Source organism: Rhinolophus sinicus, linkage group LG01 (assembly GCF_036562045.2).
Source record: "Rhinolophus sinicus isolate RSC01 linkage group LG01, ASM3656204v1, whole genome shotgun sequence".
NCBI classification, from domain to species: Eukaryota; Metazoa; Chordata; class Mammalia; order Chiroptera; family Rhinolophidae; genus Rhinolophus; species Rhinolophus sinicus.
The window spans coordinates 176,215,486-176,232,709 of record NC_133751.1 but is presented as its reverse complement, the minus strand read 5'-3'; the positions used below and the strand labels follow the sequence as shown (position 1 = coordinate 176,232,709).

At 31.9% G+C, this 17,224-nt stretch overlaps 1 protein-coding gene across 2 annotated transcripts in view; it reads left to right on the top strand.

Annotated features, from left to right (window-relative positions):
- PGAP1 (post-GPI attachment to proteins inositol deacylase 1) overlaps positions 1-15,887 on the top strand; it is a 69,608-nt gene extending 53,721 nt beyond the window's left edge. For both annotated transcript variants that reach the window (XM_019741321.2, XM_074339617.1), the window contains 7 exons: positions 978-1,068; positions 1,848-2,045; positions 2,972-3,107; positions 4,755-4,805; positions 5,278-5,465; positions 6,656-6,760; positions 8,167-15,887. In XM_019741321.2, coding sequence (XP_019596880.1) covers positions 978-1,068; positions 1,848-2,045; positions 2,972-3,107; positions 4,755-4,805; positions 5,278-5,465; positions 6,656-6,760; positions 8,167-8,305 — 908 coding nt within the window. In that variant the 3' untranslated portion in view covers positions 8,306-15,887. The remainder of the gene's footprint in view (positions 1-977; positions 1,069-1,847; positions 2,046-2,971; positions 3,108-4,754; positions 4,806-5,277; positions 5,466-6,655; positions 6,761-8,166) is intronic.
- The last annotated feature ends 1,337 nt before the right edge of the window (positions 15,888-17,224 follow it).

Below are 17,224 nucleotides of genomic sequence, written 5' to 3'. Positions count from 1 at the left end.
CAAGTAATTCTGAACGAAGGATGCTTATCCAAAATCACCATGGGTCATACTCAGTAAAATGACTAAATAAAAAGGACAGACAATTACAAGTGTTAGTGAGGAGGTGGAGAAATTGGCACCTTCATACACTGCTGGTGGGAATGTAAAACTGTATCGCTGCTTTGGAAAGCAGTCTGGCAGTTCCTCAGATGGTTAAACAGTTAACATATGACTCAGCAACTCCACCCCTAGGTACGTATATACCCAAGAGAGAGGCAAACATACACCCACACTCAACTCATCCGCAGATGTTCTCAGGAGCACTATTCATGACAGCCTCAAAGTGGAAGCAGCCCAAATGTCCATCAGCTGATGAACGGATAAATAAAACGTGTTGCTACATGCTGCAACATGGATGACTCTTGGAAATGTGCTAAGTGAAAGAAGCCAATAACAAAGGACCACATACTGTATGATTCCATTTATATGAAATGTTCCTTATAGGCCAATCTACGGAGAAAGAAACTAGATTAGTGTTTGCCTAGGATTGGGGAGGCATTGGAGGTGACAGTTAAGGGGAACGTTTTTTTGGAGAGTCATGAAAATATTCTAAGATGAACTGTGGTGATGGATGCATGACTCTGTAAATATACTAAAACCACAGAATAGCATACATTTAAAATGGATGAATTGTGTGGTATGCAAATTGTATCGCAGTAAAGTATTAAAAAAAAAAAAAATTGTCCGTGGAGCTTTGTGAAAATACAGATGTTGAAACCCCAGCCAGAGCTTCCAAAATTTGTATATATACTCTTATGTGGGAACCATTGAATTCCAGTAATTTTTAGTCTTTTGAAGAGAATTTCTGTGATAGTAATGAAGACCCTTGCTTTATCTGACATGGAATGTGCTGCTCTTACAGACAGGGCAGGGTATAATATGTTTTATACTTAATGACTGAATTCTGTGCTACATATGATTTATTTTTAATCCACCAGGTCATTGCTTAGAATATGCTACTATATTGGATAAAGAAGCCAAACCATACAAAGTTGATCCTTTTGTAATTATGATTAAGTTTCTGTTGGGGTAAGTTTTATTATCTGTGATAATGATTTTAATTTTGTATTGTATATAAAACATTATGTTTGTCTCCATAATGGAATATAAATTTTCACACAAATACGGCAATTGACTTGTTTTATTAAATGAGATTTTTCTCTTAGACAAAGGCCTAATGAGTATATGAACATTTACTTCAGTAGTATAACTATTTCCAAAGTAACCATTTAACTTATTGTACGTATTAATCTAAATTTAGACTGTAAATATACCAGGCCTTTAACATTTGTAGAGGGATATATATGGTTCATGATCTTTGAGGATCCCAGAACACAACCAGTGTAGGATGTCGATGAAACAGTGCCTCAGATTACTTTTTCTTACTTCCCATACAAAGTGTATTTCAGATCTCTCTACCCAACTTAACTTTCCATTCTTAATTTATTCACATTCTGTTTTTTGCTTAAGAACCATTACTTAGATCTCTTCTTCTGTCATTACAGCTAGGTTTTAGCTTTCTAACTTAAAAAGACCACTTATTCTGTCTTTACAAGAATCAGTAGAGAGCAGTAAAGCTACATTGAGACTCAGGACTCAAATTTTGAAGATCAGTAGACTTACTTGGAAGATAAAGGACTTGTTCCATACAAGGAATTAAAATTTGTTTTTCAGTGTAGTTACAAACTGTGTGTCATCGTCCTTTGGGGACTCTAGTGAATGGTCATACACCTCAGATACTAAATCCTTGAATGGCAGTTGTTGATTTTTTAAATTGTTTTTTATTATATATTTTCTTTTATTCACAGGTATAAATGGTTTAAAGAATTATGGGATGTGTTATTACTACCAGAATTAGATGCCATCGTTTTAACTAGTCAGAGTATGTGTTTCCCCCTTGTGTCCTTGATTCTCTTTCTGTTTGGAACATGTACTGCCTACTGGGGTGGCCTACTTTCTTCTGCATCTGTGAGACTCCTTTCTTCATTGTGGCTAGCTTTGAAAAGGTAAAGATTAAAGCTTTCTCATTGCTCTTAATTAAGAAAAAAATTATATTCTGATGGCGAACCTTAAAATTAATTTGCTTTCACTAAACTATAATTTCTAAAGAAAGATGTATAACTAGCAAAACATGGGTTGGTGTTGAAAGTTATGTCATTGTCAAAGATCATTTATTGCAAATTAAATGCTACCTTTGATTTTGACGTTAGTGCTCGAGTTAATCAAAAAAGTTAGGCAGATTATACTCATATTTGTAAATTTCACTGTTACAAATCTTTCTAAGGAGGAAATGTTTCTATGGCACTGCTTTTATTATGTTGATTTTCAGTCACCTGAGAGCAGGAGGCTCCAATTAAGATATTTAGGACCAGATTAGATGAAATGTATAAGAGCTCCAAAGCATTGCCTATGGTTTTATTACAGGCCTGAAGACATAGTTGGAAGTTACTGGTAGACTTTTCTGGTAAACCACTGATGTAGTTTCCTTTCCCACTCCTCACCAAACGTGTTATGTGATTTACTGTCACAGAGGGGCTTATGGTGTGATACTTCTTTCTCCACTCTTCTGAGGTGCTTTGGACACCATCACATGTCTGAGTGATCTCGAGACTAAGAAATAGAAAACTGTTCCTCCACCTATCAAGACTGGAAATGTATGGCATGGGGGACTATAATTAATGATTATCTTTAGCAACGTTTTTTTCTTAGTATAAATATCAGCCATAGCGTATCTAAATGGAAGAGGAGCTATCACAGCGTAAACAGAATTTATAATCAAATACATGTTACCCTTGCCATTAAAAAATACCTTGCTGTTTACCTTATGCTGCTTTCATATTAATAAACAGAAAAGCCTGGTAGAATACTGTGTTGTATTCTTCTTACATGTGACTTTAAATAACTATTAAGAGTTTTATTCTTGTTTTTCCAGGCCCTCTGAACTTCCTAAAGATATCAAGATGATATCACCAGACTTGCCCTTTTTCACAGTTGTTTTGATTATAGTTAGTTGGGCAACTTGTGGAGCATTTGCCATACTTCTTACTTATCTTTACTATGTGTTTAAGGTATGTCAGATCAATAAAGTCAGAATGGCTGGGCTTTGCATCAGCAGGCATAGGATTTCCTGTAGGTGTTGTTAATAAAAATTTTAATTACCACAGCAGTAACCTCTGTTATATAACAGGGTTAAGTGTAAACGTGTTTTTTTTAAACATCTTAGTTATTTAAAATATAAAGTTAACTGTAGAACTGAAATTATTAGTCTAAATTGGGTTAGTTTGTTTAAAAAAAGGGAGGGGAGAAGATATAATGTTTCAAATTGTTTCTTGCTCTTGCAAGTAATGTTAATTTTTCTGATGTTAAACTTTTTAAAAAACATTTTACTAGAGCAATTTTTTTCACACCTTCCTTTGTACATGGGTAATAGACCAAACACAAAGTTCTATCAGTAAGATCAAACTATCAGTCATGCTGAGATAATGCAAAATGTTACATATGTTGCTGAAGAATCAGAAGACAATGATAGAAATAATTAGGCTGATAATTTTACTGAGGAAGTGAAAAACACTTCTAAGAAGGCTGACAGCTTGGCAGGAAAATAGAGGTCATACACTGCATAGTTTCCACATTAGTCTTATGCAGAGATAGTTGACACCAGAATGGATAATATTTTGTTTCTTTTTTAAACAAAGGTTTATTTGCATCCGCTTTTAACACTAATACATGGCATGTTATACGGAGGGTGCCAAAAAAATTTATACACATTTTAAGAAAGGAAAAAAACTATTAAAATTGTAATTCTCAATATATACCGATAACAAAAGATGAATGCAAGTCATGTATATACATTTTTTTTGGCACCCCAGTAGATTATTTTTGATTTTCCAAAGGAAATTTATATCCATCAGAAATAAACTATGTAGAGCTACTTTGATTTATAAATATAATATCTTTAGTTTTTTAATTGAGTATTTCAAACAACTGACCCAGTAAGCAAAACTTTCTCAAATACTTAAGCAAACCTAATAATAAATTAAACTTACTTTCTCCGGTTCTTGAAAACATTTCACCACCATATATAATTGAGTTTAGATTTTCAAAGATTTAGAATATATAAAACATGTTACCCTTTATACTATGCTGTATATAATCAAATTTTTTACTCACAAGACACTATAGCAAAGCATCATTCAGAGCATCATTTACATGATCCAGAATGTAAAGGGTATCACAGTATATCCTGGCCCCAACATACTCTAGAAATTTGTATTTTTTTCTGTTTTTTAATCCATGATAGTAAGCATGTGTTGTTATTATATATATATTTAATGTAATTCCTTTTTTTTTTTTTTTTTTTTAAGAATTAAGTGACTATCTTTTTTTGGGGGGAGGAATATTGGGGAACAGTGTGTTTCTCCAGGGCCCATCAGCTCCAAGTCATTGTCCTTCAATCTAGTTGTGGAAGGTGCAGCTCATTGGCCCATGTGCAAATCGAACTGGCAACCCTGTTGTTCAGAGTTTGTGCTCTAACCAACTGAGCCATCTGGTAGCCCCAATTATACATTTTTTCTAAAAGAATATTTGCCAGTGTTTAAATGAATTTTTTCTTATTTAGATTTTTAAAAAATTTAAATTTGAATGCTTCTCAATTTTAATAAAAATGGGTGGTTTTTGTTTCAAAATAAAATTAAACAGTCATTTCTTTTTCCTAGATTGTTCATCTGCAAGCCAGCCTAACAACTTTTAAAAATAGCCAAACTGTGGTAAGTTTTATTTTCAAAGCTCTACATCACTTTAATAGGAAAGAACATGGGAAAATTGTAAAGTTTTTTTTTTTTTAAAAATTGGCATTTTACAGTGTTTAAAAGGTTTTATGACTTTAAGTAATTTTAAGGAAAGTGAACCTAATGAATATTACAATAGATCGTCTGAGTTTAATTTGATCTTTGTCAGTACTTATGTCATTTTTGCTATTACACACTATATTTTAAATTTTATTTTAAGTAATTACTTAGAGGATATACTGTCAGCAGTGGAAATAGCAAGTCAAAGGCATAAAAGTTTTATAACTGATAACCACTTTAAAACAAGGTAATTTCAGTATTTTTTTTTTATCAGTTTCCTAGTGGAAAGATGTGTTTCTTTAGCTGTTAAGTAATTGAATATGATTCTAAATACAATAATAAATTTACATTTTACTTAATGCCTCAATATTTTTACTTTCTTGCTTTATAGAATCCCAAACACTCTAGAAGAAGTGAAAAAAAATCCAATCACCACAAAGACTCTAAGGAACACCATCTTCGTTTATCTGCCAATGATGCTGAAGATAGTCTTCGCATGCACAGCACAGTGATTAACTTATTAACGTGGATTGTATTACTCAGCATGCCATCTTTAATTTATTGGTTAAAGAATCTTAGGTTCGTTTTAGTTTTATATTGAAAACTTATGCGGTTCAAACAATAATGTCTATAAGTAGTGACTTGCTAGATTCCTTATGGCTCATACAACTTCCTCAAGGACAGGAAGCTACATATCACCTGACATTTATTTTCAGTACATTCACATTTTCTCCCTTGCATGAGAATATAACTTTGGAAAAATAAACTTCCGCCAAAAGAGGGAATTGTCACTTTAACCTTTGATCTAGACATATGTGAAAATGTGTTTTATTTTGTTGTATTAAGGTATTCATAATGCTTGTGTTTTATGTATTTTTCAATTCATGATCTATTTTATGTTGTTTAAAATTTGGGGGAAAGAAAAATGCTCCCATTTAAAAATATTAGAAATAATGAAAGAAGTGTGTACTTTTCTAATGTGCCCCCGTACAGTTAACTAAAATAAATGATCAGCTATCTTACTACTGAAAACCGTCATTTGCTTTGCTACCTAATAAGGTTAAATGAGAGTCTGAAAAGGCCCTCCTATTTCTAGAATATTTAGTTATTGATAAATTTTGTTTAAAAAATAAACTACCTCATCCAAGTAATAATTGAACCCCTACTCAAATATAGTTTTCAGAAATGATATAAAACTTTTAGGTTATCTAAATACTAGAAGTATTTTTTTTTTTTTGACAAGTTGGCAGAACCAAAATAAGTGTGATAAGTTAAATCATAGTTTACCAGATGTTAATATCCTTCTCTTGTCCTTCATTTTAAGACCCAGATTTTTGTTCACAGATTTGGGAGCACAAATTTATGATTCATCAAAGGCTATAGATGTTTCACTGTCAATAAATGGAAGAGATGAGAATTTGGGTTTTTAAAAAGATAAGGAACTATTACTAAAAACCTTTATTTTTTATCTTTTTTTAAATAGAGGAGCCTTAATATATTTTAAATAATTTGTTGTATAAAAAGGAAGGGCTTTCAGAGTGAATATTAATTTTGTTTAGTAGTTTCTGAACAGAATTTTCCACATAAAACTTGGGTATAAAGATGATCTAGAGCCAAATTATCAGATTTTATGAGCTGTTTAGGGTTCTCTTATATCCATATTGCTACTAGAATGTTTTGAAATTTATTTAATATGGTTGATTCTGATAATTTAAAATTATCAAGTGTGCTTTGTTGATTTACATTTTATTTTTTTCTCTTTGATATAGGTATTACTTTAAACTTAATCCTGATCCATGTAAACCTTTGGCATTTATCCTTATTCCAACTATGGCAATTCTTGGAAATACTTACACTGTTTCAATAAAATCAAGGTATAGTAGTTTAGTCTTTCTTTTTCTCACATCTATTCCTGGTCTTTATCACCATTTTTTTTTTTTTAAATGTCTGACGCATGCTGTTTATTCCTAATTACTTTGACTATTCCTAAAGGTAAAACTATAGTATTAGCTATGGTTTATATGTAAATATAATTTATATGAAAATATATTTTCTTTACTTTCTTAATTATGTGTTTTACTTATCAGGATATAATGTTTTTTTCTTTAAAAAGTTAACCCTTAAAAGTATGATGTCTAAGATTTGTTTCCAAGAAATATAGAGGAGTGGAAGTGGATAGGAATATAGGTAAAGTAAGATTGGCCATGACTTGATAGTTTTTGAAGCTGGGTGATGGGTACATGAGGTTCATTATAGTGTTAGTCTGCTTATGTATATGTTTAAATTTCTCCATAGTAAAACTTGACCTTCATTGACTGGTTGTTTGCTCTCAGAACCTTTTCAGTTGATTCTGGCAGATATTTGCAGATAATCTAGAATCAGGCCACCCTGGGGTTTAAACCTCGGGTTTGCCATTTAATAGCTGTATGTCCTTAGGAAAGTTCCTTAACCCTTCTTAGCCTTTGTTTCTCTATTTTCAGCGTAAAAAAGTAATAGACTTTTCTGATAGTACAGATACTTCTTCACTTACCATAAGGTTGCGTCTTGATAAGCCCAATGTAAATTGAAAATATCGTTAAGTCAAAAATGCGCATAATACTACGCTGTAGAGTATCAGTTGTTTACCCTTGTGATCGCATGGCTGATGGAGCTGTAGCTCACTGCTCCTGCCTAACACCACAAGAGAGTATCTTACCACATAGCACTATCCGGGAAAAGATCAAAGTTCAGAATTTGAATTATAATTTCTACTGAATGCATATTGCTTTCACCCCATCGTCTAGTTGAAAAATCGTAAGTCTAACCATTGTAAGTCGGGGACCATCTGTATTTTTCTTTTAAAAATGTTTAATGTCTTGTCTTATATGCTCCTGTTTTAATTAAGGATGGTTCCTTTTTTATTTGGTTGAAGATTTTTTTTGCTATTATCAGTAGGGTTAAATATTTCTGTAGCTAAGTCTTAGTAAACATTATTGATTATTTTTGTTAGGCTAGATTTCCAGAGGTAGAATTGCTGAGGAAATGTCCAACGAGTATTTTTTCTGTTGTGAATATTTGAAAGACTAAACAAAACTGGTTCTTTAGAGAAATGTTTTTCTTTTTTCTAGCAAAAATGTGGCTTATCTTGATCACTTCAAAAATTATGGACAGCTAAATTATATGAAAAATTGCTTTATCTAAAATCACTTAGAACACTTTCTCAAAACTATAAAAGATCAACATACTCTGTTTTTGCTCACAACATAGTTTACATAACGTATATTTTTCTGTCTCTTTACAGTAAATTATTGAAGACTACTTCACAATTTCCACTTCCTCTGGCTGTTGGTGTGATTGCTTTTGGGTCTACACACTTATACAGGGTTCCATGCTTTGTCTTCATTCCTCTTTTATTCCATGCGTTATGCAACTTTATGTAAGATTGGATTTAATGAATGATAAAAATGATTTATGTCTTTAGGGTCAGTAATAAGAGGGAATGCACAGATCCAGCAAGGTCCTTTGGAGAAGACAAGTCTATTTTTACAATGTTGAAAATAGAAAATTAGTTTTGTAATGCTTGAAGAAAGTAGTTGAAGCATGGTTTTGTATTGTGGTGTGGCATCTGTGTACTCGTCATTTTTGAAAAATTAGTAAAAGGATACGGTGGACACTGTCTCGGAGGATACTAGCATATCAGCCTGTCTGCTTGATTGGCCATACTATGGATCTTCTCCTAAACACTCAGTAAATGGAAAGCATTTTTGGTAATCTCACCTCAAGCATTCTGCTCATGTCATCACACGTTCTTCTGAAAAGTGGTTTACTTCATATTTGCTACAGGACATAATTTGAGAAATAAGTCTTAAAAGATTAATGAAATTCACAACTGTTTGGTTTCTCAAAAATGAAGTAACCACGAAGAGTCTTTGTTCAGCTTTTGGCAGCCACAGTGAACAAAGTAGATGTTTTGTTTTCTTACATCTATGAAAATATACCTTTTAATTCTAAGGAGACATGTTTTCTTGGTGACCAATGCAAGACTGATGGATGGAAACATAATTCAAACTCAAAACTTAATGAAATTTTCTTGCTACTTTTCCAATACAAACCTTACTTTATATTCTTGGTGAATATTAGGAGACTAGTAAATATTGTTAAATTTAAAGAAAATTCTCATATGTATTTACTTACTAGGATTGGAGCACTTCAGTTATTTTTTAAAATCAATTTAACCATTGACCCCATGGTTGCCAAAAGTGCCTCAGGTCATGTTGGATTGTTAAAATAACTAAATTCCAGTGGGCAGAAAAAACTAGGTGTTCACAGTTGTGGACTACTGTGAAAAAAATGATCATGACCAAGTGCAGTACTACATTTGATGTATAAAATTATAATATTAATGGAATAACAGTAGACAAACTCTTACCCCACTAATAGCATAAGTATAAATAGTATACCTGAATAAATTAGAGACTTTGGTCACTAGTTTTAAAGTGGAATCTTAATTTGCTATGGTGGTTATTGTTCGGCAGATAAAAGAATAATATTTCTATTTCATTTCAGATTTCAGCTCACGTTTAGCTACGAAAGAGTAGGACGTAGGTAGTGGAGCTAGGTATCTTTGTTTTAAGAAAGAATAAACTCAGGCTGAGGTATACCTGGCTGATAGAGCCCTTCCTTTAAATGTGTATGCTGTAAATACCTAAAACCTCTCAATTCCTAGTAATGCCGCAGTTGCACTCCTGGACTTGTGTCCTTATTACCCAGGGATATCCTGGAGTACCAGGTTCATTTTATCTGCCATTGCATCTGGGTTCCATTACAACCTCTCAGCTGTTACTGCCTATAGAGGGTTACTATCCCCACGTTACTGCCTCTGCAGGGTTATCCCACTTGTCAGTTGTTTCTCAGGTCCTTGCTCTTTTGGCATCAATTGAAGAGGATCTTGCTATCTTCTCTGAGAGTTGTAAGTTTGTTTGATTCCATTGTTGTCTTTCTAAACTTAATGCCTATTGTTCAGGATTCATACTGTCACTTACTGAAACCATTAAAAGGAAGGGATAACATCATAGTAGACAAGGCAGACCTACCAGGCTCTTGTTTGAGAAAAATGGCAAAAGGGGTAAAATACAAAATGCTTGTGTTCAGTTCCTGAAAGGAAATGTAATTTATTATATTGTACACTTGTCCCATAGCATACCACATATTTATTTAAATAAGGACACATCTGCCTCTGTTAGCTATATATATTCTTATAAACAACTTTTACACATGGTATCTTTTATTTTTTCATGGATTTCAAGTTACAGGTTAAATGTGTCATTTAAGTATTTCTGAATTTAAACTTAAGTCCATATACAGAAAGAACTTTAGAAAATCCCTTAATTTGGATCCTCTATTAACAACCATAATCATTGTGTGTGTGATCTAAAGTCTCCTTGTTTAGTCAGTACTGCTCATGAATAAAATGTAGCAAGCTTAAACTTCTCCTTTGAGATTAGAACATTAGCTTTTTAAAGCGGCAGAATAGGCACACAAATTCTTACTGAGGTATTTTCATGTGAGTGTAGTTATCATGAAGTCTTATTTATTCTAACAAAATGTTTCATTTTAGAACTACAAACAGGATCCTGATTAAACAATTTAGAAACTACAGTAGATTGGGTCTTTAGCCATTTTATGCATACACGTATATATTAGAGAGAGAGAGAGACTTTTGTTTTTCCTTTTTTCTTTTTTTTTTACATTTTGACGGGGTCTTCATCAAATCTTGATGCACTTTAAACTCAAATAACTACCAGAGATGAGAAAGTAGAGTCTATCTGAAAATTAGCCAAATCGATGTTTCTATCACTTGGGAAAAGGGAACTCTTTTTGTCTTTAAGTTACACCTTGTTTCTATCATGCTTACAGCCTGTATTATTAGGTGGTAAAACAACACAGCTTCATTAGCAACATTACTGAAAATGAAATTGTTTATTGGTAGTTAGGGATTATCTGACTCAACAAACTTCTGAGCTCTAATGTTACAACATTTTTAGTACAACTTGTTGAGTTTTGGAGTAAGGTTTGTGCTTATAAAAATTACTCCTGGACGCTTTTATTGATAACTGGGTCAAATATAGACTGGTCAGGAGAAACACTGAGTACTGTCAGTGTTTCTGAAGTCTCTTGGAGTTACTACTCTTATAATTTAGAACTGCTAATATGATAGAAATCATTAAAGCTTTTTTTTCCCCCTGAACCTTTTTCACACCAGAAATTAAATAGGTTCTGCTAACTCTTTTCTTGTCACCAGAATGAAAACTTTTATTTAAAATAGTGTTCTAAAAAAAAACCATTCATGCCTGTCATGTATTAATCTTTAATTTTTTTCATATTTTGGTCAGATAATTTAGATACACATAATGGGATACCTTTTCTTGATTGAACTATACACTATGATATCTATATGATTATACAGTAAGGAAAGAAAAAGAATTATAGTAGGCCTTGAAAGTGTTGATTATCGTATTACGCATGCAGATGGTACACATTTCCACCACACACATACACTTATATGAGTCAAACTGTCTTATTTGTTCATTATCTAGTTCCTATGCTTTTCTTCACTCTTCAGACTTTTCACGTACAGCGTAGTATATTTATTTCAGCTCATTGCTCATTAGCACCTCTTACAGAAGGTGGTCAAAGGAAATAAAAGGAGGTAAAACTCAGTTTTCAGTTTAGTTCTTGAAAGCTCTGGGAAAAATGGAAACACAAAGATTATGAGATAAACTAGGGCTGTTGATTTCTTGAATCCCCAGATAATTCAGATGGCCTATATTTTCATCTTAGGCATTAGGTCTAAATTAGTGTAATGTCTGGTTTTATAATGAGGTTTAGTGCAAAACTTTACAGTGCTGCATTTGCAATTTTAGTAAATTAAAATCAGTGGGGAAAAAAATCTTAAATGTGTTGGGACCTTTTATGAGTAGATATTTGTTGATTAGTTTTCATTAACACTGTTTTCTCAGTGTTTTAGATTTGTGAATTTGTGTATCATAGGAAACAAGACACTTTGTGAAATTTTAGGAGGGAAAATCAATTTGGAGAGAATGACACTCCCCAGGATAAAGGAAACAATAAAAGTATCTTTGTATTATGAAATTAAATCCTGACACAAAACCTCCTTGCCACATAAGGTAAATGTAGAAGATACTTTTACAAAGTAGTAAGATGATTGGGAGCTAAATTTTATCCTGGTTGTTTTGAACAAAGGACAACATTTCAAATTCTTTAATGAACTTTCACTTATACGTATTATTCATGCATTCTTTTACAATAAGTTGTAACAGCCTGAGGAGATAGACAGTGTATGAGGCTACTCATGATCTTTATTGTTAATAAGGATGATAGTAAAGAAAAGTCAGGTCAGTAATCCAAACCCAAATATGTGTACTATAAATGCTCAATAATTCACATTTTTTGATAAATAAATTATAATACAGAAGACTGAATTTTGTATACTGATATTAATAACTTAGTTTTAAGAATGGAATATAACTTGGAAACAGTAAGATAGACTAACTGTTATTTCATTAATAGTATAAATATAACAGTATATCTGAATTGATAACATATGTCTTTTGAAATTTAGATGATATTCTAAGTTTTATCTTGATTATATTGTCTATGGCTAAAATTTTTTAAATCAAGTACAGTACTTCCTAAAAGTGTTTGGCATGTTATGCTGCAAAAAATGACTGTGTGTTGAAATACCAAGTACCAGTCGATTTCTGATGACTTTGTATAGAACTTGATATATATACATATGTATATATATGTACATATATATGTCAGAATTATTCTGTACTGATGCTGTACATTGTAACTTTGAACATTTAGAAAAACTGTACCTGTTGATGTATTTTGATTAGTTAAATATAAATTTGTTTGCATATTTGAATCCTAATCTTAGTTTAGGAAGTCTAAAAGTAGCCATTTTTGTAAAGTTCATATGCTATTTTTTTTTAATGTTATATTTGTTTTTAATATTTGTATAGTAGGAATGTTACTAGTAAAAGATTTATAGACAAAACATAGAACTATTAACTGTTCAAAAGCCAAATGATAGGCATATTTTGTATTTCATGTTGCACTTGTTTTATTTCATATTGGACTTTTTACATCCCTTTTTTAGGAAAAAAAAGGCACATTTGAATTTTTTTTTTAACATAAACCTCTACAATGGAAAGTATAACTGTATTCATATTGATAGCAAAACACACTTTGCCACCAAAGCTAAGTGAAAAAAATACCTCCAGATATTTGTGCCAATGAACTTTTCTTAGCATATTGGGATTAAAGCAAAAATATTTTCAGTATTTTATGTCTAGGATTTATATTAAATGTGTAAATCCTCAAAACTGTATTCCATACCCTAATTTTTCTTTGAAAATATATAAAGCTTATAGCATAGTTGTATTCTATTCATATGACTTCTGGAATAATGTTTTCTGATTTGTAGGGTAAAAATTAGTTTACCCGTAATGATTTTTCACTAATTAATTGAAGTAATCATTTGAAGTAATCTTGCTTTAGATTCATCCTGTGATATCCATATAAAATTTTAAATTTTGTTGCACAGTTCATTTTAGTACAGGTGTCTCATTTTTGTAATGAAAGTTTACAGAATTTGTTTTCTTTTCTCTGTGTTTCCATTCAGTCCCTTTGCACAGTCACGTTTCGCAGAAAAAAAATTATCCACTAGAACCTAACATAGTACATTGAAGTAAATATTTTAAAATGCATGTCTTGAAAATATGAAATAATCAAGTTGTTAATGCTAAAGTGTTAACACTGATATGGTGTTGTACTCTAGAGAGAAAAGTAGAAATATGGTAGACTCAGAAGCTTATGTTTATCTAGTTAAAATTCTTTCATTTCTCCCCTATGGAAATTCTCACAGGGAATTTCAGTCCTTCATATTATAGTTTTTTTCCATCATTTAATGTCACTTACTGTTTCTCTGCCTAATAATGTTGATGCAATTTGCAGAAGTAGCCGTGGAAGTAAAGAGACAGCCGAGAAAGCCAAATATTAAAATGTTTAGCCTTGATTTTGTGACCGCTTATTCAATTATTTGGTGGGGACTGTGGATATTAGTAAAAAGATGATGTACAAGACCTAAAAGTTAAGTCAACGTTGTTTTTTTGGAATGAGTTTCTCCTTTGTGTTGAATAATTTTATCCTAAGTAGGAGATGCCTGTATTTAACATAACCATGCTTTCTACATACTCAAATATATATTTGTTGGACTATTGGTAAAAATAACCTTCTTCTTCCCTGTGGATGAGGGGAAAACTCCAATTTTTAGTGTATGTAAATTAGGAAATTATATTGTATATTTACATTTTTAAAAATATAAAAATGACTTAAATATATTATTTTAAAGTGATTGTATTACAGTTTCTTAAGCTTATGACTAAATGTAGCAACGTACCCATGAGAAACCAGACCAAAATTGAATGCATATTATCACTGTGACCTTGTACTTATAGTTGTTTGGGATAAAACAGACTGTGCCTTAAAATGATGAAGGAATGCCCTGCAATTTTATAACTACATATTTTATTATCGGTGGTCTTCTCAAATTGGCCCCAACTCTGTTCAGGTTGGTGAAGTGAAAATTGAAAATTGAAGTTGACTGGTGTTTCCTTAGTCTTTGCAGAACTATTGCTCTAAAGGCCGCCCTTAATTTTCAGTGTTCTCATTTCAAGTTAAAATTGACTTACACTTTATAAACGCAGAAATTTAAGTTTCACTAAAGTTTCTGAAAATGATTTTTTTAGGAAAAGGTAGTGGCACTTCTGTTCTGAACTTATTATACGTGGAAAGATTAATCTTAAGTTCAGTTTTTTTGCCTTTTTAATGAGTACTCTGTCAAAGACATAAATTCTTTCCTAAGACCTGTATTTATTTTTCCTCAGGTTATTGAGGTTTGTATTCATATGTAAAATAAAATTATTTTACCCAATAATGATTTTTCAGTAATTAAACTTAGATTCATGTAGTATAGTTTTAAACATTATTTTCTCCTTCTCAGTGTTTTTTTTCTTCCTATTTTTAATGTATTGAGAGAATTAGCTCCAGTTTTATTTTGTTTTTTAATGTAAAGACTTGCATTTTTACAATGCTTATTTAAAATAATGGATATAATTTATATTAAAACAAATTATTCCATTCATAAGACATTCATGGTCTCTGCTAAAAGATGCCTACATCTCTCAGAATTTGTTGTGTATTTGTCAGTTTCGATTTTGAACATAAATGCAACACACTTATTTGTTCTCATTTCATGTCCACTACCTCCCCCAAAGACAAAAATATAGGTTTCTCTAAAAATTTGTAAAAAGAAAACATGTCTTTCCTTAAAGCATGGTCAAATTGAGATGAAGTAGTTTGGGCAAGGGTATGTAATAAAATAAAATACATGGCTGTCAACCTGCATCAGTTTTTATATTATAGTTAAAAGTTTGTAGAGAATAAACTGTGTTACACTGAGATAGATTCAGTAATCATTTATTTACAAATTGATAATTTTGTTCTCAACCAGAAAATGCAGTGCATAGTATCATTACTTAAGTGCAAAGGAACTTGTCCTATAGTATTTACCGAAAAATGATTGTCACCTTGCACATATTTCCATTGAAACATGCATGATCTTTTCCAGTGCTTTGTACAATGTATGGTGTACTAAATATACACTTCTGTGTAATTTTGTGTGTATTTTCGGTATGGTATAATTAACATTATTACATTTAATTGGTTGTAATTCACAAAAAGTGCTATTGTACTCTGTAGGGTGTTGTGAATGTTTTTATCTGCGTTTTAACATTATGGTGTAGGGTTTAATAGATGAATATTTGCCTTCAGTCTCTGCTCAGGTATTGACGTGTAGCAATTTTTGGTGCTTTCTTTTTAAACTGTCATAATCTGGTGTTCTGAATGTTCAACAATAAATTTGGTGAACAAGAACATGTGATGCAGAGATTGCTTGCCCGCTCACACACTCTCCATAATACCACCTCAGGCAAAAATCCTTAAAAATAATTTCTTTACAGCATGTCTGACATTTCAGAAATTTGAATGCCTAAGCATGGGATATGATAAACATGATACATCACAGGTAAATATGAGAAACAAGGTTAATTCTCATATTTCCCAACTTGGTATTTTGTAGCTTCCCACATGCGTTTGTACGGATGTTATTACGTGATTCACATTCTACTGGGGGTGCCAAAAAAATGTACACACATGACTTGCATTTATCTTTTGTTATCAGTACATATTGAGTATTACAATTTTAATACAGTTTTTTCCTTTCCTAAAAGGTGTATACCTTTTATTTTGGCACCCTCTGTATTTTAAGGAATTGTACAGTTATGTTTCTCCCAGAGGACACACTTTCCATTTTACTTATACTAACTTGACATATATGAGTATTCTTGGATGCCCAGTTTCCCAAATTACATGAGAATGGGAATGATTTAGACATTGTAAACAGATTCCCAGGTCTCCCTAGAACTACTAAGTTTGACCTGTAGGGAAGAGACCTGGAATTCTGTTTTAACAAGTGCCCCAAATAGTAATGTTCACACAGTGCATTAGTCAATAAAATTAACTTACTAGGGCTCCTAGAATCAACTAGAAAGACTGTCCGTAGGATTGCAAGATGCTAGAAGAGACACTACATAATTTGAGAATTTAGTATAGATCTTAACTTTATTATAGAACAGATGAGAGGAGTGAAAATAAATGTGGTTGGACATTTTTTGAGGGATAAGTGTCTTCTTACACATTGATTAGAACAGTGTTTTCTAAACTATTTTAACCAGTATAAATCTGTGAACATTTGTAAATTATTTGCATTAATACAGATATAAATTATCTGTATTGATGTTGTGAACATTATTAAATATACCCAAAAAGGTAAATTTTTAAAGATGAGAGCTATATAACCAGAAAATTTAATATTTTCCTTGGATACTTAAAGGGTTATCTTGAAACCACCCCAATATATTGGCCACTGGCGTATATATACAACATGAAAGCCTCATAGGCCTTTCCTACTGGTTTTTCTTCCTTTTTTCAATTCTCACTTCATCTTTCCTCCCTTTCCGTAACATGTTTCATAGCAAATTACAAATTTAACAACTTAAAATACCTATTTATTTACTTACAGTTCTGTAGGTCAGAAGTCTGGGCAAGACCAACTGGGTTCTCTGCTCACAATCACATTTCTGAAATCAAGGTATCAGCCAGCATTACTGCCCTATCTGAGACTCGTTCAGGTTCCTGTTTTCTTGCTTGCT